The sequence below is a fragment of the Fundulus heteroclitus genome, chromosome 1 (genome assembly GCF_011125445.2).
Source record: "Fundulus heteroclitus isolate FHET01 chromosome 1, MU-UCD_Fhet_4.1, whole genome shotgun sequence".
Classification (NCBI taxonomy): domain Eukaryota; kingdom Metazoa; phylum Chordata; class Actinopteri; order Cyprinodontiformes; family Fundulidae; genus Fundulus; species Fundulus heteroclitus.
Window position 1 is genome coordinate 21,038,803 of NC_046361.1, and position 13,499 is coordinate 21,052,301.

At 39.6% G+C, this 13,499-nt stretch overlaps 1 protein-coding gene across 2 annotated transcripts in view; it reads right to left on the reverse strand.

Moving 5' to 3' along the window:
- The window catches only part of arhgef25a (Rho guanine nucleotide exchange factor (GEF) 25a), a 65,904-nt gene that overhangs the window by 18,787 nt on the left and 33,618 nt on the right, over positions 1 to 13,499 (reverse strand). For both annotated transcript variants that reach the window (XM_012866550.3, XM_012866549.3), the window contains exons 3-5: positions 12,185 to 12,480; positions 11,622 to 11,732; positions 1,216 to 1,340 (exon numbers count right to left, since the gene is read on the reverse strand). In XM_012866550.3, the coding sequence (XP_012722004.2) occupies positions 1,216 to 1,340; positions 11,622 to 11,732; positions 12,185 to 12,480 (532 nt within the window). The remainder of the gene's footprint in view (positions 1 to 1,215; positions 1,341 to 11,621; positions 11,733 to 12,184; positions 12,481 to 13,499) is intronic.

Consider the following 13,499-nt stretch of genomic DNA (forward strand, 5'->3'; position numbering starts at 1 on the left):
TTTATCATTCTCTTCCTTTTATCTCCTCTTTCTTTCACCTCTACTCTTTTTTTTTTTTTTTTTTCTTTTCTTTCACTTTTTGTTCTTCCTTTACTCTCCCATTGTCATGTCCATATAATTTGAAATTCTCCTTGCAGGAATCATAATAAAGCTATTTACAAGCATAAATCAAGTGGAGCACTATGGCGAAAGCTGTTTGCTCCACTTGTAAAAGCAAAATCTGTCGAGCTCTATCTGGCATTGAGATATCAATTCCTATTGCCATAGTGCTAGACAGGACACTGGGAAAAAAAAAAAAAAAAAAAAAAAAAAAAAAAAGAAACAAATGAGCTTCCTTGAATGAACTTTTGTACTTTTATGTGTAAAAATATTTTAAAGTTATTGATAATAGCACAAAAACTGTGCTTCTGGGTTAAAAAAAAAACATTTGAATTTATTTTTTGTGTCAATTTTTTGTTTAATGGGAAGATCTTATAATTTGGGTCAGAGTAAAGGGGTGAATACATAAACACGTGCAACTCTTTTGATTTCGATTTCTATAAAACATTTGTTAGTGTGACATTCATGCACTATTTGTGTTGATCTGTTACGTAAAATCTCTTGGGCGTCGATGGAGACCTTGGTAACACTGGTCTCCTTCCACAACAGTTTCAAGCATAATAAATTAACATTTATCTGGACTAAGAAAGGCTGCCAATTTTCTTTGTTGCTGGGTTGCAGACAAATTGGAAGGAATCACCATTTGATCAAACAAATACTTGAAAAACAGTCCCCTGTCATCATCACAACTACAAGAGTCGTCTTTTTATGTAAAAGAAGCACAACCAGAAGACCCAGTAACTGATTACAAAACTGTGTACACATTATTTTAGCAAGTTTCTGAAGTTTCTCAAAAGATTTTCCATCCTACTTGTAAATCATCTAGCATTACTAAGCAAAATTAAAAAGGTCTGTTACGGGTTTGCACCCTGACACGGACTGGCACAGACATGCAACTGTCATAGTGTCTTTATTTCTTAGCTTCTTGTTTCAATTTGGTCATTAATTCCCATGAGAGCCAGATAACAGACAGCGAACAGCCTTTGGGGTTAAATCCTGCCTAAGTGACATACTGCAGCTGCTCTGAAACATAATTGTGTTTGTGCCGCACTATTCCAACGATGAAGGCCATGACATGCATAATGTGTGGACACCCATCACGCATGAAACACATACATGCTCTTCTCTAAGGCACTTCTCCTCTCCTCCTCTGTGTCAGCCACAGTGGACCATTGGCTGGAGGTGTCGTCCATCAAGACGGACTCGCTGTCGTCGGGCGGAGCGCCGGTAGACCGCGTGTCCTGAGGAGGCAGAGACAGACAGATGGATTGTTTATCAGCGGCCTTGTGCCAGTAATGTGGATCATGCCAGGAATAAAACAAACAAAGGGAGATAAAGAGCAGAAGAGCAATGGTAATGATGCGGGTTGCCAAGGGGACCAGGGGGAGCAGACAGGTACGAGGAACAGAGATTGAAAGATGGAGAGATTGGAATCAGATTGCTGCTGTTAATGATCAGGCCTGTGCCACACATTACAAAGGATAAATCAAGAGTAAAAGTGCAACAAGCGAAACAGCTGTGGGATATAATAAAACTGTAAAGGTTCTTGATAAACTTGTAGCTCCAGGGGTAGCGGGACACAACCACAGCACACCGGGCACGGCATTTTTTTAAATGTGTGCTATAAAAATAATCTAAAAACTGCACACAGTAACAAGTATTTAGATGTATCCCTTTTGCGGGTTCTTTTTCTTCTCGCTTTCTTTATGTACCATCGCTGCAGCTGTATCTAAGTCGGCGTGTCTAAGTGGGGTCTTTGTGACTGCAAAGTAAACAGGATAAACATAAGGTTACCTCAGCTGAATCAATTGTGCTCATGTGTTGTGTAAATGACCTCATTTTCTTCTTGCTTTTTCCAGGAATTGATATCATTTCCTTGCGTGTAGCCGACTTGGAAAATAAAGACGCTGTCCACAAAGTTTTGCCTAAGCAGGCTAGAGCCCTCACTAACTCCACGAACTTAAAGCTACCCACCAACTCTTTATTTATTTGACTCAAAGCCTCTTATAAAGTAAACTGACAAAGCACCTACAATGGCTGGCAAAAATATTTCTCCCCTTTGAACCTTTTCCCATTTTATCACGTTACAACCACAAGCTCAGTGTCTTTTACTAGGATTTTTTGTGCAATAGATCAACCAAACATGAAGCAGAGCATAATTGTGACGTGGTAGGAAAAGGATTCGTGGCTTTCAGAAGTTTTAACACTGAACATTTAAAACAAGTTTTTTTGTTCTGTTGGTTTTAAAAAAATATGGCACAATTGATTAAACAAAATGTGTTTTTTTTATATAAATTCAGTTATATAAACCACCTTTTACTGCAAGTGAAGATGCTGTTTAATGTCTAGTATGTCTTCATCTTTGCACATCTATGAGCTTTCTTTCACTGATCTGGCTTCCCGTCCCTGTTGAACGATGGATTCCCCACAGCATGATGCTGCCACCATCATGTTTCATGCTGAGCTTGGTGTGTTCAGGGTGATGTGCAGCTGTAATTTTCCACCAAACCTAGGATTTTACAAATAGACCAAAAAGTAAAAAAAAAAATTTCTCATCTGACCCAAAGCACCTTCTACTGTACATCTGCTGGGCCCCCAACATGGCGTGAAGCAAACTTTAAACAGGATTTCTTTCTTTCAACAATGGCTTCCTTTCTGCCATTCTTCTGCAAAGGACAGATTTGTGAAATGCATGGCTAACATTTGTCCTATCCACTGCAACAAGGAACTAAAAGTAAGTACAATTTTCTTGAAATGTGTGTATTTGCTCTTGATTTGAACAGGTGAATAAGATTATCTGCTAATGGACTAAGTTTTTTACACTTAAAATAGGTACCACTCATCTCCAACAGCTTATTTCAAGTGCAGTTTATCTAATTATGGTGTTTTATGGGTAAAAAAGTATCATTCCATTGGCAGATCATTTTATTTACCTGCTCAAATCAGGGACAAATTACACTAATTTCAAAAAGACTTTGTTTACTTTTTGTTCCTTTTTTGCAGTGGACAGATACTCAAACATGGGCTGTGGATCTCTAAAGCTCCTCCGTAGTTACTTTTGACCTTTTGACTGCTTTTGTAATGAATACTCTACTTGCCCACTCTCCCAGTTTTGGTGGAAAGCTTTGCTTTATTCTTTCCATTTCCGATAATGCTAAAACTTTGGTATGCTTAAAGGCGGGCAATTTGTTCTAAAACTTGACTCTTCTTCAAACTTCTCGATAACTTTAGGCTTTGCAATGTCCTGACGTGTGACATCAGTCTTCATGATGCTGTTTGTTTATTAAGGTTCTCTGAGGTCTTCACAGAACAGCTGGATTTTTACTGTGATCAGATCACACACAGGTGGGCTTTAGTTACTTATTAGGTTGCTTCTGATGGTACTATATTTTAATGGTACTATATTTTATTTAAGGGTATCTGATTGAAGGGAGATTGAATACACACAGTAATGCACATCAGTGTCTTCACATGTTTATTCGTAAAACCTCACATCCTTTCCTTCCACCTCACAGTTGTGTGCTACCTTTTGTGGGCCTATCACATAAAATCCCAAGATACTGTACATGTGGTTATAAAATGACTCACACTGATATGTTGTGAAATTGTGTTATTCCTAGATTTTTTGTTTCTCTTAAGCCATATGTTTCCTTTTCATTCTGCCCTAACAAAGTAAACTTACAAAAGCAACCGTCTATCTGCGTATAAATCTGCGTCCCCTTGTCCTATTTTGGCAGGACCTTAAAGACGCAGACAAACCTGAACGCACACCGCAGACATTCACCTAATCCGTCTAAGACCCCTAGCAGACGGTAGCCTCAGAAATAAATAGATGGGCGGACACTTACACGGCAGCAAACTGAAAGCAGCAAAACCGTTTCTCCTTCTCGTCCCTGGTCTATTTCAACTTGTTCACCTGTCAGCTCTTTGAAACGCGAGTATTGAACTTTCTGTTCTGTCACAAGGAATGAGAGCAAAGGCAAACACAAAACACTGGCGTGTGGGGGGGGGGAGGAGGCAGAGAGGCTCTGTACAGACGCCCCGCTCCCCCGGCTCGTCTCTCCCTTCTATTAGAGCCCTGGCCTGGCTGACAGGTCTCCCTGGCTCCCTGATCATTTCCAGATGTGTTGAGGCAAAGATCCACAGAAACAACTTCCCATTTGCCTCTGTTCTAAGTTTATATATACATATATATCCAGTATATATATGTATGTATATATATATGTATATATATGTATGTATATATATTAAAAAAAAGAAGACAACAATTTTAGAATAATCTGACGTAATGATTTTAGGGACCATTTTTCAAATATCTGTCCTGACCGTTTAGTCTGTTTGGAGTCAGGTTGGTGTAAAACATGTCAGACATTGAGGTCGCAAAATGTTTAGGCTTCAAACGTAATCACAAAGCAGGAATATTTGGGACTACGTTTACAAGCCAAGTCCTTAAAAATAACAAAAATGTATCTGCATTCATTTAAATTTGTTGTATAATCAATAATCAATACAATACATAAACATTTTAAGGTTACGCTTTGGTGTGAAATATTGAAATTTTAACATTACATCAGTACATGTTCATTTTAACTTCGGGATCATCCATATGTTTGTGCAAAGTTAGCATGAGAAATAAAAATAAAGGCCATGAAAAGTTTAATCTCATTTGAATTAAAGATGTAGCGCCGCAAATTTGGGGAAAACAGTCTCTCCAGATGCAGGAGAAGAAAACTGAAAACCAAAATAGAATGTCTGTGAGCTTGGGCACCGGTCAATTTAAAACAGACAGAAACCTTTTGTGGAAAGTACAGCTTAGTCGGGACTATATCTGAAAGGTGAAATTGTAAACCCCACAGGTTCAACGATATGAAGTTAATTCTCCCATTGTGAGACAATAAAGGAATTTCTTATCTTATCTTAATATGTTAACTGAGGCCGCAGGTCTACCCCACCTTTAATTACCCAGCAGTCTATTTAAACCCAGTTGACCCGATCTTCTCACTCTGTCACGTTCTCTCAACCCCACCCTCCCCTGCCCTCAATCACATTCTCACCTCATCCCTCTTTCCTCCCTTCATCCCATCACCCTCATCCTCATTTTCTCATCCTCTATCCTCTTCTCTTCATTATAGGTTCCATCTGGGGGGTCCTAAGTTGGCTCGGGAACAAGACATTTCATAAAGACAACCCCACATGCTGAATCTCATCCTTCAAGCAAGACTCCCCAGATGATTCAACCCTCTTTTCCCATTCATTGATCTCCTCGACCCCTTCCCTCAATAAATCTTTAATCTCATATCTTTGTGCTGTGGTCATTGCTAGTAATAGTAATAGTAATAGTAATAGTAATAGTAATAGTAGTGAAGTCATCATTAATTAAACAAGCCATTCTGAAAAAAGATTGTATATCCCAAAACAGCCCTCGACTCCTTCAGCTTCTTTTTTTTGTTTTGCTTTGTTACTTTTCAGTTAGTAAGTCAATATGAAAAAAAACTATTATAAATGAATTGCAAGTAAGTCATTACCTCATATCACAATTTTAGTCTTTGCAAGATGAATGTAGATTTTCTTTTTGCAATAGTCTTCTGTATCATTATGTTATAAAACTGATCTGGGGTCTCGTTCATAAAACGTTGCGTTTAATAAACATTTGTGTATGCCCAAAAGCCGAAAATGGCGTAGGGCAAAAAAAAGAGAAAAAACCCTGATTTATAAAACCACCAGCAAGCAATTTTCCTTTATAGATCGCAGCTGCACCTGAGCTTTTGCGTACCAGGTTCTGCCTTAAATTCTGCCCTCTACACGGACACATTCAGCTATAAATGGTCGATAAAAAGCACCTCATGAATGGTAATGTGTATTTATATGAGCCAGCTGATTATTGTTATGTCATGGTCCGCAATGGCAAATATAGAGAAGAAAGCAAATAAAAAAAATAAATCACAAAAGGCCTTTATTAAATGTGTAAATCAGAGGTAAAAGCACAGATGTTGCCCACATTAAAAGAACTTGTTAAAAAGTGAATCTTGTTGCTTAAACATCAGGTGTGAGGGTTTGGAGAGCAGATTAGGAGCCAGCACCTGAAGGGTAGCCACTGTACCCTGTAGGTTGCAGTCGAATGACAGGGAGTCCCAATCAGCATATTACCCAGTCGTCATCCTGGACCAGGATATCTTTGATCCCTGAAAACACGTTCCCTCCTCATTCTCCCATTTGTAAGGTCTTCCAGCAGCGCCACACACAGCGTTATGCAGTGTGTCACCACGGTAGTTGAATGTTTACAGCGATCAGTGTGATTACCGGAAACCTTGTCACAATTTATATGTTAATCCGTGGTACACATCACCCTGGTGATCATTGGGGAGAGGAATGTGATGGTAGAAAACCGATTAAAAAAAGTTGTGCAGCCTTTTATTTTAAGCTATAGTGTCTAATCCTGTTCAGAAACCCTCTTTGTTATATCGGGTAAAACGGTCCTTCCATCCTGAGAGTAGTCAATACATTATCTATCCAGAAAAAAAAGCGGGAAAAAGTCCATTTCTGTGAAAGCTGCAGGCCTGTAAAAATTTACCAATCTCTGCTGTTCGGTTCGAATGGCAGAGATAGATCAGATGATTGTTCCTGCTCTCATCCTCCTCTGTCCCTCAAGTTCTGGGGTAATCACCTTATCTATTGGTTGTCCCAATTATTCTGAGCGCTCACGTAACACCAGTGTGTCTGCACGTTCCTTATTGGTTTCCACTTTGTATCCAGTTAGCTTAGCAGCTAGCTTCAGTGGAAACAGTTCATTGTAGCTCCGCTGCTCACATTGTATAATTTGAACATGGCAGAAAGTCGCAAGAAGCGAACCGCGTAAAAGTTTATGAGAAGAAGAGGAAGACCTCAGTAGAAAGAAATAAGACCAGAGTGGATTTGGGCGATTTCTTTCACGCAATCACTCTGAGGAGCGAAAGAGCATTTTGCGCACGTTGCACATGTGCAGTTATTAAAAAAGGGAAAATCTGTGACTCTATGTTTAAGATTTCAGTTGGCTTATGGGTCATTTTTATTATTCTAAAAGATCCTTCCGTATAGTAACTTATGGCTCACCAGTGCAAGCATGACACTGGGATTTTGAATGCTTGTGATGACGTTGATCTACGATTAAAGCCTGATATGGAGTGAAATTGAATGTCTGAGAGGAATCATCATGCAGTAAGGTTGCAATTCACCACTTTACCCTCTGTGTCGCCAGTTTCCCATATCGCCAAAGTTTACGCATGGTTGAGAGTTTGCATGAGAACCACACATTGACTTAGACTTAGACTTAGACAACTTTATTTGTCATCCTGCATGCACAGAGTGCGTACAGAACGAAATTCCGTGTGCATACAGCTTGGAAAATCACGGTAAAATGCAGTAAATTTCAATAAATTACAGTGTCCGTTTTGTGGCTTCAGCAGTTCAGAGTCCATTGTGACGTCAAGTTTTTGTTTCTAGACCCCTGGTCTTTCCTAACTTTTGCCAATTTTTAAAAAAAATCTAATGTTAAGTCTAAAAAAAAAAAGCAAACATTAATCAATTACTGAACCACCAGCAGCGATACCTTAAAGTAGTCCTTTTTTGCAAACCTGCGTCATTTCACTGGGATCGTCTGACTTCTTTAAGGTCCCAATACAGCATTTCAGCCATAGTGTTGTTGACTTGCTGTCAGGCTCCTGCTGTCTGACCCCATTACAGCCAAGCAACTGTAACTAAAGAGATGGCCCCACATTTGACTCTACAATGCAGAGAGGCCTTAATGATTGACTCAATGACCACAAGTCATTTCCACCATCGTGCTTCATCCAGCCAACATGTTATGTCTCTTTCATCAAGCATCTCCGCTGTGGTCTAATTTGTCGATTGGACATTGTTCCATTGCTCTTGTTATTTGCTTAGATTCAGCTACGCAACTCTTGAGTCAGTCCACATATTATTTTTAAGGAACAGGGGCTTATTACTGGCCACCTTACCAAAAAGAGTTCCTGTTCATTCTTCTGACTGTATTGTCATTAACTTTATCCTTTGAACATTTGAACTGAGATCCATAAAGACTGAAATGTAGCCCTTAATTATTTTTTGTGTGTGATTTCTTTGAGCATTTCACACTCTGATCTTTGAGTGATTTTGGTCGGATGCTCTCTCATAGAAAGACTACCATCTGTCTGAAATGTTTTCCACTTGTGAATATCCTTTCTCATTATAGAACGACGATCCCTCTTATTGCTCGAACTTCCCAGACTGATCAAAAACAGAAACTGCCTCTCTGAGGTCTTTGCTGCTGCCGTTGCACCCTGGCATTGTGTTAACATACAGCCGTGTGCTCCAGACCTGCTAAAACGTCTCCTTTTATAGAGATGATTATACTTCCTGATAATGAATTATTCAGATAGACTTGATGAGCAGCATCTGGCTGTTACTTCCTCAATTCTATAGAAGCAGCAAGGGTGTACGTATAGTTTTTCATCCAGTCTTCATCCATTTTGACCCTTATAAGAAATAATGACATTGTGGAATCCGTTGCATGTTGTTTTCGTCTTAGTTTTTTTGCACACTTGAGGTTATATTTAAATACCTTAAGAAGACAAAATTATTTTTATTGTGTCCTGACACATTATACCCTTAAGGTGAAGCAGGAAAAATGATTTTAGTTCAGCTGCTGTGATTCGGTCCAATGTCCAGTATTTAAAAACCCGTGTGTTTGATAATACATGTGAAACAGCACCCTTTGTTGAATGAACGTAAGCTAGGTCAATGAAACAAATGTGTAAGAAGGCTAGCTTACATGATTTTACAGCCCCGTCCCTCTCTTCCCTTGTTTAGTTTTAAGTGCGTCTTCAAAGCCGAGCAATAAAAACACCAAGGAACTGAGCTCATCCTACTGATGTAATGCTGTGTGATGTGCTGCTAGGAGAGAAATTTCGATTCAGGTGTTGATTCCTAAACAGGAGATACTCCACAGCACTCAGACATCAGTGTTGTTTCATATTGACAGGCCTCAGGCGCAGCTGATTAATGCATCGTTTCTGCCATCCAAAGCAGCCTTCGCCGTCTGGCGAGCTTTAATTTACAGCCAAAAGGCTCCATATGAAAACCCAACCTGAGATGCTCCTTCCCCTCGAGCAGCTGACTGCAAGAGCTTAATGGAGAAATGGAAACTCCTGTGTTTTATATGGTGCTCTTTCATCTCATCTGCCATGCCGTGCTGTTTCCTATTTATCTCCCAGCTGGTCCTTCCAAAACATTTTAAACGTGAGTCATGAATCCCACAGGTTGCTGTCTGACTCTGCTCTCTGGCCCTTCTTTTATCATTCAGTTATGTACTCATTCAGACATCTTTGCATGTACATGAGTGCTTTTTATGTATAAGCGAGTAGTGACGCGGTCATGTGCATGTATGAAAATGTAGCACCCATACGTTGTCACTGCGTGATTACCGAGCTACTTCAGCAGCAATGCCGTTTCCAGTGAGGGATGGAGGGCAGTGGAGACACTGACTACAGACCTCTCTGAGCTCTCACGCAGATTATTGTTGCTTGTCCCCACAAACTGCATTCATATTAATACTGAAGCATTGCATTTAGTTCTTAATTTCAGTACTTTGTAAAATTATTCATACTCACTGAACTTTTATTTATTTTTACATTTTCTCCTTTTACAACCACAAAATTCACTGTATTTTATGAAATGTCATGTGACAGACCAACACAAAGTATCCTAAAGCTTGACTATGAATGGAACTAAAAAATATACATGGTTTGCAATAGTTAAGAAAAAATTAAAATTAGAAAACACATAAGTGTATTTAGTAGAAAAAGATGGGCTTTTATAATTCCACAGAGGGGTCTATGCGTTTAACCCATCCAGCTGTCTACACTGAGTGGTGCCCAGGGAGCAATCTGGGGCCAAGGGTCTCGCTCAGGGACCCACGGTGGCAGTCTGTGGGAACTGAACCGGGCACTTGCAGTCCTCTCAGAACACTAGGCCACCACTACCCCCATAACAGAACCAGAACTAAACAAGGAGAAGCAGCATTTAGTTCCTATGCTCCAAATTATAAAAGTGCGGAAAGCCTGAGTTCCTTTAAATCAAGATTAAAAACACATTTGTTTAGGATTGCCTTCAACTGTTAAACTGTTCAACTAAAATATCACTATTTTCAACTGTTCTAGTCCAACTGTTTTTAATGTTCTATTTTGTTTCCACATTTTATTCCTTCTTGCTTTTATTCTGTTTTATTTTCCTATATTTTAATCATGTAAAGCACTTTGCATTGTCTCTGTACTGAATTGTGCTATACAAATAAATTGGCCTTGCCTTGCCTAACAATACATGATAAGCAAACAATTTACTTTGATGCTAAATGAAAAGATCAATTCATATCATCATTCTTAAGATACACCTTTATTTTGAAATTCACAATGCATGAGACAATAATGATCAGGTAATCTTATATTATTATTATTATTATTATTATTATTATTATTATTATTATTGTTGTTGTTGTTAAATTAGAAGAAGGCTGTCTGTGAGAGCTTAGAAATAAAATGTCAAAACATAATGTGGTGATTTTTTTCTGACTTGATATCTATGTAAATAATGATGTTAGACAGGCAGATGCTATCTCATCATATCGATCACAGACTTGTGAATTGAATTTAACAAAATTGCATCATAACAAACTTTGTGTTATCAGCAAATATTGTATCGTCATCCAAACAAATGGACATAACGTTGCATTGTGATAAATCTGGTGATTTACACCACTAGCATTTAGCTTCCTTTTGAATTATACCCCTAAATGTAATCTTAGTATAAATACATTTCTCCTAGATTCCCCTGTCTCCATCTATTTTCCCATCAACCCTGACCAGTAGGGTTTCCTCCTGGGAAACGATGGACCTCTAAGCCCGTTACTTTACAGTAGCAGCACAGCCATGTTGGTCTTGGTATTTTTTGAGATTCCTTTTTCAAATGACGCACTGAACAATGCCCTCTGAGATTATCTAAGCGCCCAACTTTGCTTTAAACATGTCCACAATATTCTTCCTGAGCTGTATGCTGCGTCCATTGGTCGTCACAATGCTGTTGGTTCAGTAATGTTCTCTAACGAACCTCTGAGGTCTCCACAGAACACCAGGGATTAAACTATAAGCAGATGGACTGTATTTATTAATTAGGGGATATCAAAATGCAAGCAGTTGACCTGACACTTATTCAGGAGTATCAAAGTAAAGTGGGCGGACACATTTTCTATTCCCATTTAGATTATCCAAATTTTTTCTAAAACATTTATTCTCTTTATTTGACTTTAAAGTTTTTGATATTGTGAAAATGTGAAACAGGTATGAATACTTTTACACACTTTTTAATTATGAAAATATACCTAATTTTAGGATATTTTAATACTCTGCTCTTTGTTACAATGCAACAAAATGTAAAAAAAAAAAAAAAAAACATTTAAAAAATGAATTAAATTTGAGTGTGGGTTTTCGGCAGACCTGTGTATTTGGCAGTGACGTGAAGTCGGCCGACGAGGCAGTCGTGAAACCAGGTGGCTGGAGGGAATCTGGTGACAGGTCCTCAGGGCTTGCCAGGCCATCTTTCCACTCCTTGGACATAAGCACAGACATATGAGCCTAAATTGTGTAAACCATAATATGAATGTTGACCACAGTGGGCTCTGCAGTATGCATTCAGACACAGAAAATCAAATGCAGCTCAAAACTGCTGTCCAATACAGGACTTCAAATGTCAAACTTTCATCTCTGCTGACGTTCCTCAGCTTCCTAAAGCAAACAAGAGGCAGTTTACCATGGCCTTAGCTAAGATGTCTGTTTATGCAAGGCAGAAACTTTGCATATTTACTTTTTAACCAGTTTTTAAAAAGAACTTGTCATGAGGAGAACTGGGTCTCTGAGTTTACTTATGGGGAGGTTCAACTCATCTGTATAAAGTAAAACCATGACTGCAAATTCAAGACTCATCTGACTAGTTTATCTGACCACAAGCTGAAGAATTAAAGAAAAACATCCTGGTGGTAAGTTGTACAGCTCGCTCTCACCCGTTCTCTGTGCGTGACGGGTAGAATGGTGAATGCTTCATCAGGCCTCACAGGGCTGCCAAGGTCCTGGGATGGAGGAGGTGGAGGTTTTCCGTCAAGCTTCCGGACCTGGCGGTCCCCCTTGGCGGTTGATCCAGCGCTGAGTTTGCGGACGGGGTTTGTAAGCCACTTCTTCAGGGTGCTAACAGAGCGTCTGGAGCTCGGTGAGCTGGGGGCTGAGCTGCCTGACGGCTGAGGCGGCAGCGACGCCACAGAGGTGGAGATGCTGCCCTCGCTGCCTGCTGCTGAGTACGAGTCTGCAGAGAGGACACAGAAAGAGAGAAATCGACATGATGACTGAAAGATCAGGAGTAACTGCATCACAGGCCGGAGTACGCGCTGCTAATCAATGCAGTAGTCCGAAAGTGCAAAAAGAGATTTTTTTGTTCAAGGAATGATAACATTTGACTGAAGATCTGGTGATTGTGAGAGGTGAATCAAAACTGCTGGGTGAAAAAACAACCCAGTTTGGAGTCTTGTTTGTTCTAAGTGTTGATGATGTAAGTGCGCATGTAATATTGTGACTCCCAAACAGTGGGCTGAGAGGAAAAACCTATAACCCGGTTTACTAAACAGGAATTGTTTGGATAAAATAAATGATACTGATCAATTTTTTATTTGCGCTTATTCTATGCAAGGAACCACAGGACAACAGAGAGATGCAACTTTTTGCATGAATGGCGCCATCAGTGAGCTCCTACTTCAACGACCCAAAAATAAGAATCCTGTTATTCAGTATTAAACAAGCTTAACAAACCACAAAATGTTTGACCAGTCAACATACAGTACATATCTAAAAAATAATCCACTCAAAGTTAACCTATCAAATGTAGTCCAGATTCCCTAAAGACAGTGAAAATGCCATTAAACTCAGCAGAAACTTGCAATCCAATACACTTTAACCGTCCTTTGTAAGCTGCTGTGTATCACCCTCATCCTACTGACTGGGCATGCAAACAGTTTAAAAATTGTCCCGGTAACAAATAACGTTTACGTTTTCATCCCAAGTGCTGTCGCAGGCATTCGGCTCGATGCCACCCTGGGCAGCAAGCCATTTAGCATTCATCAAAAGCTGCGCTCAGGACAGACAGCCACACACTCACACAGCAACTCAGACCTAAAGGCAATTTATAGCAACCAGATATCCTGACTGTGGGAAGAGTACCCAGGGAGAAGCCGCGCACGCTTCGGGAGGAAATGCAATCTTCGAGCAGAAAGACCCCAGTTTTGGACGCAAATCCAGGATCTTCTTGCTATGAGGCAACAGTGTCAGCGA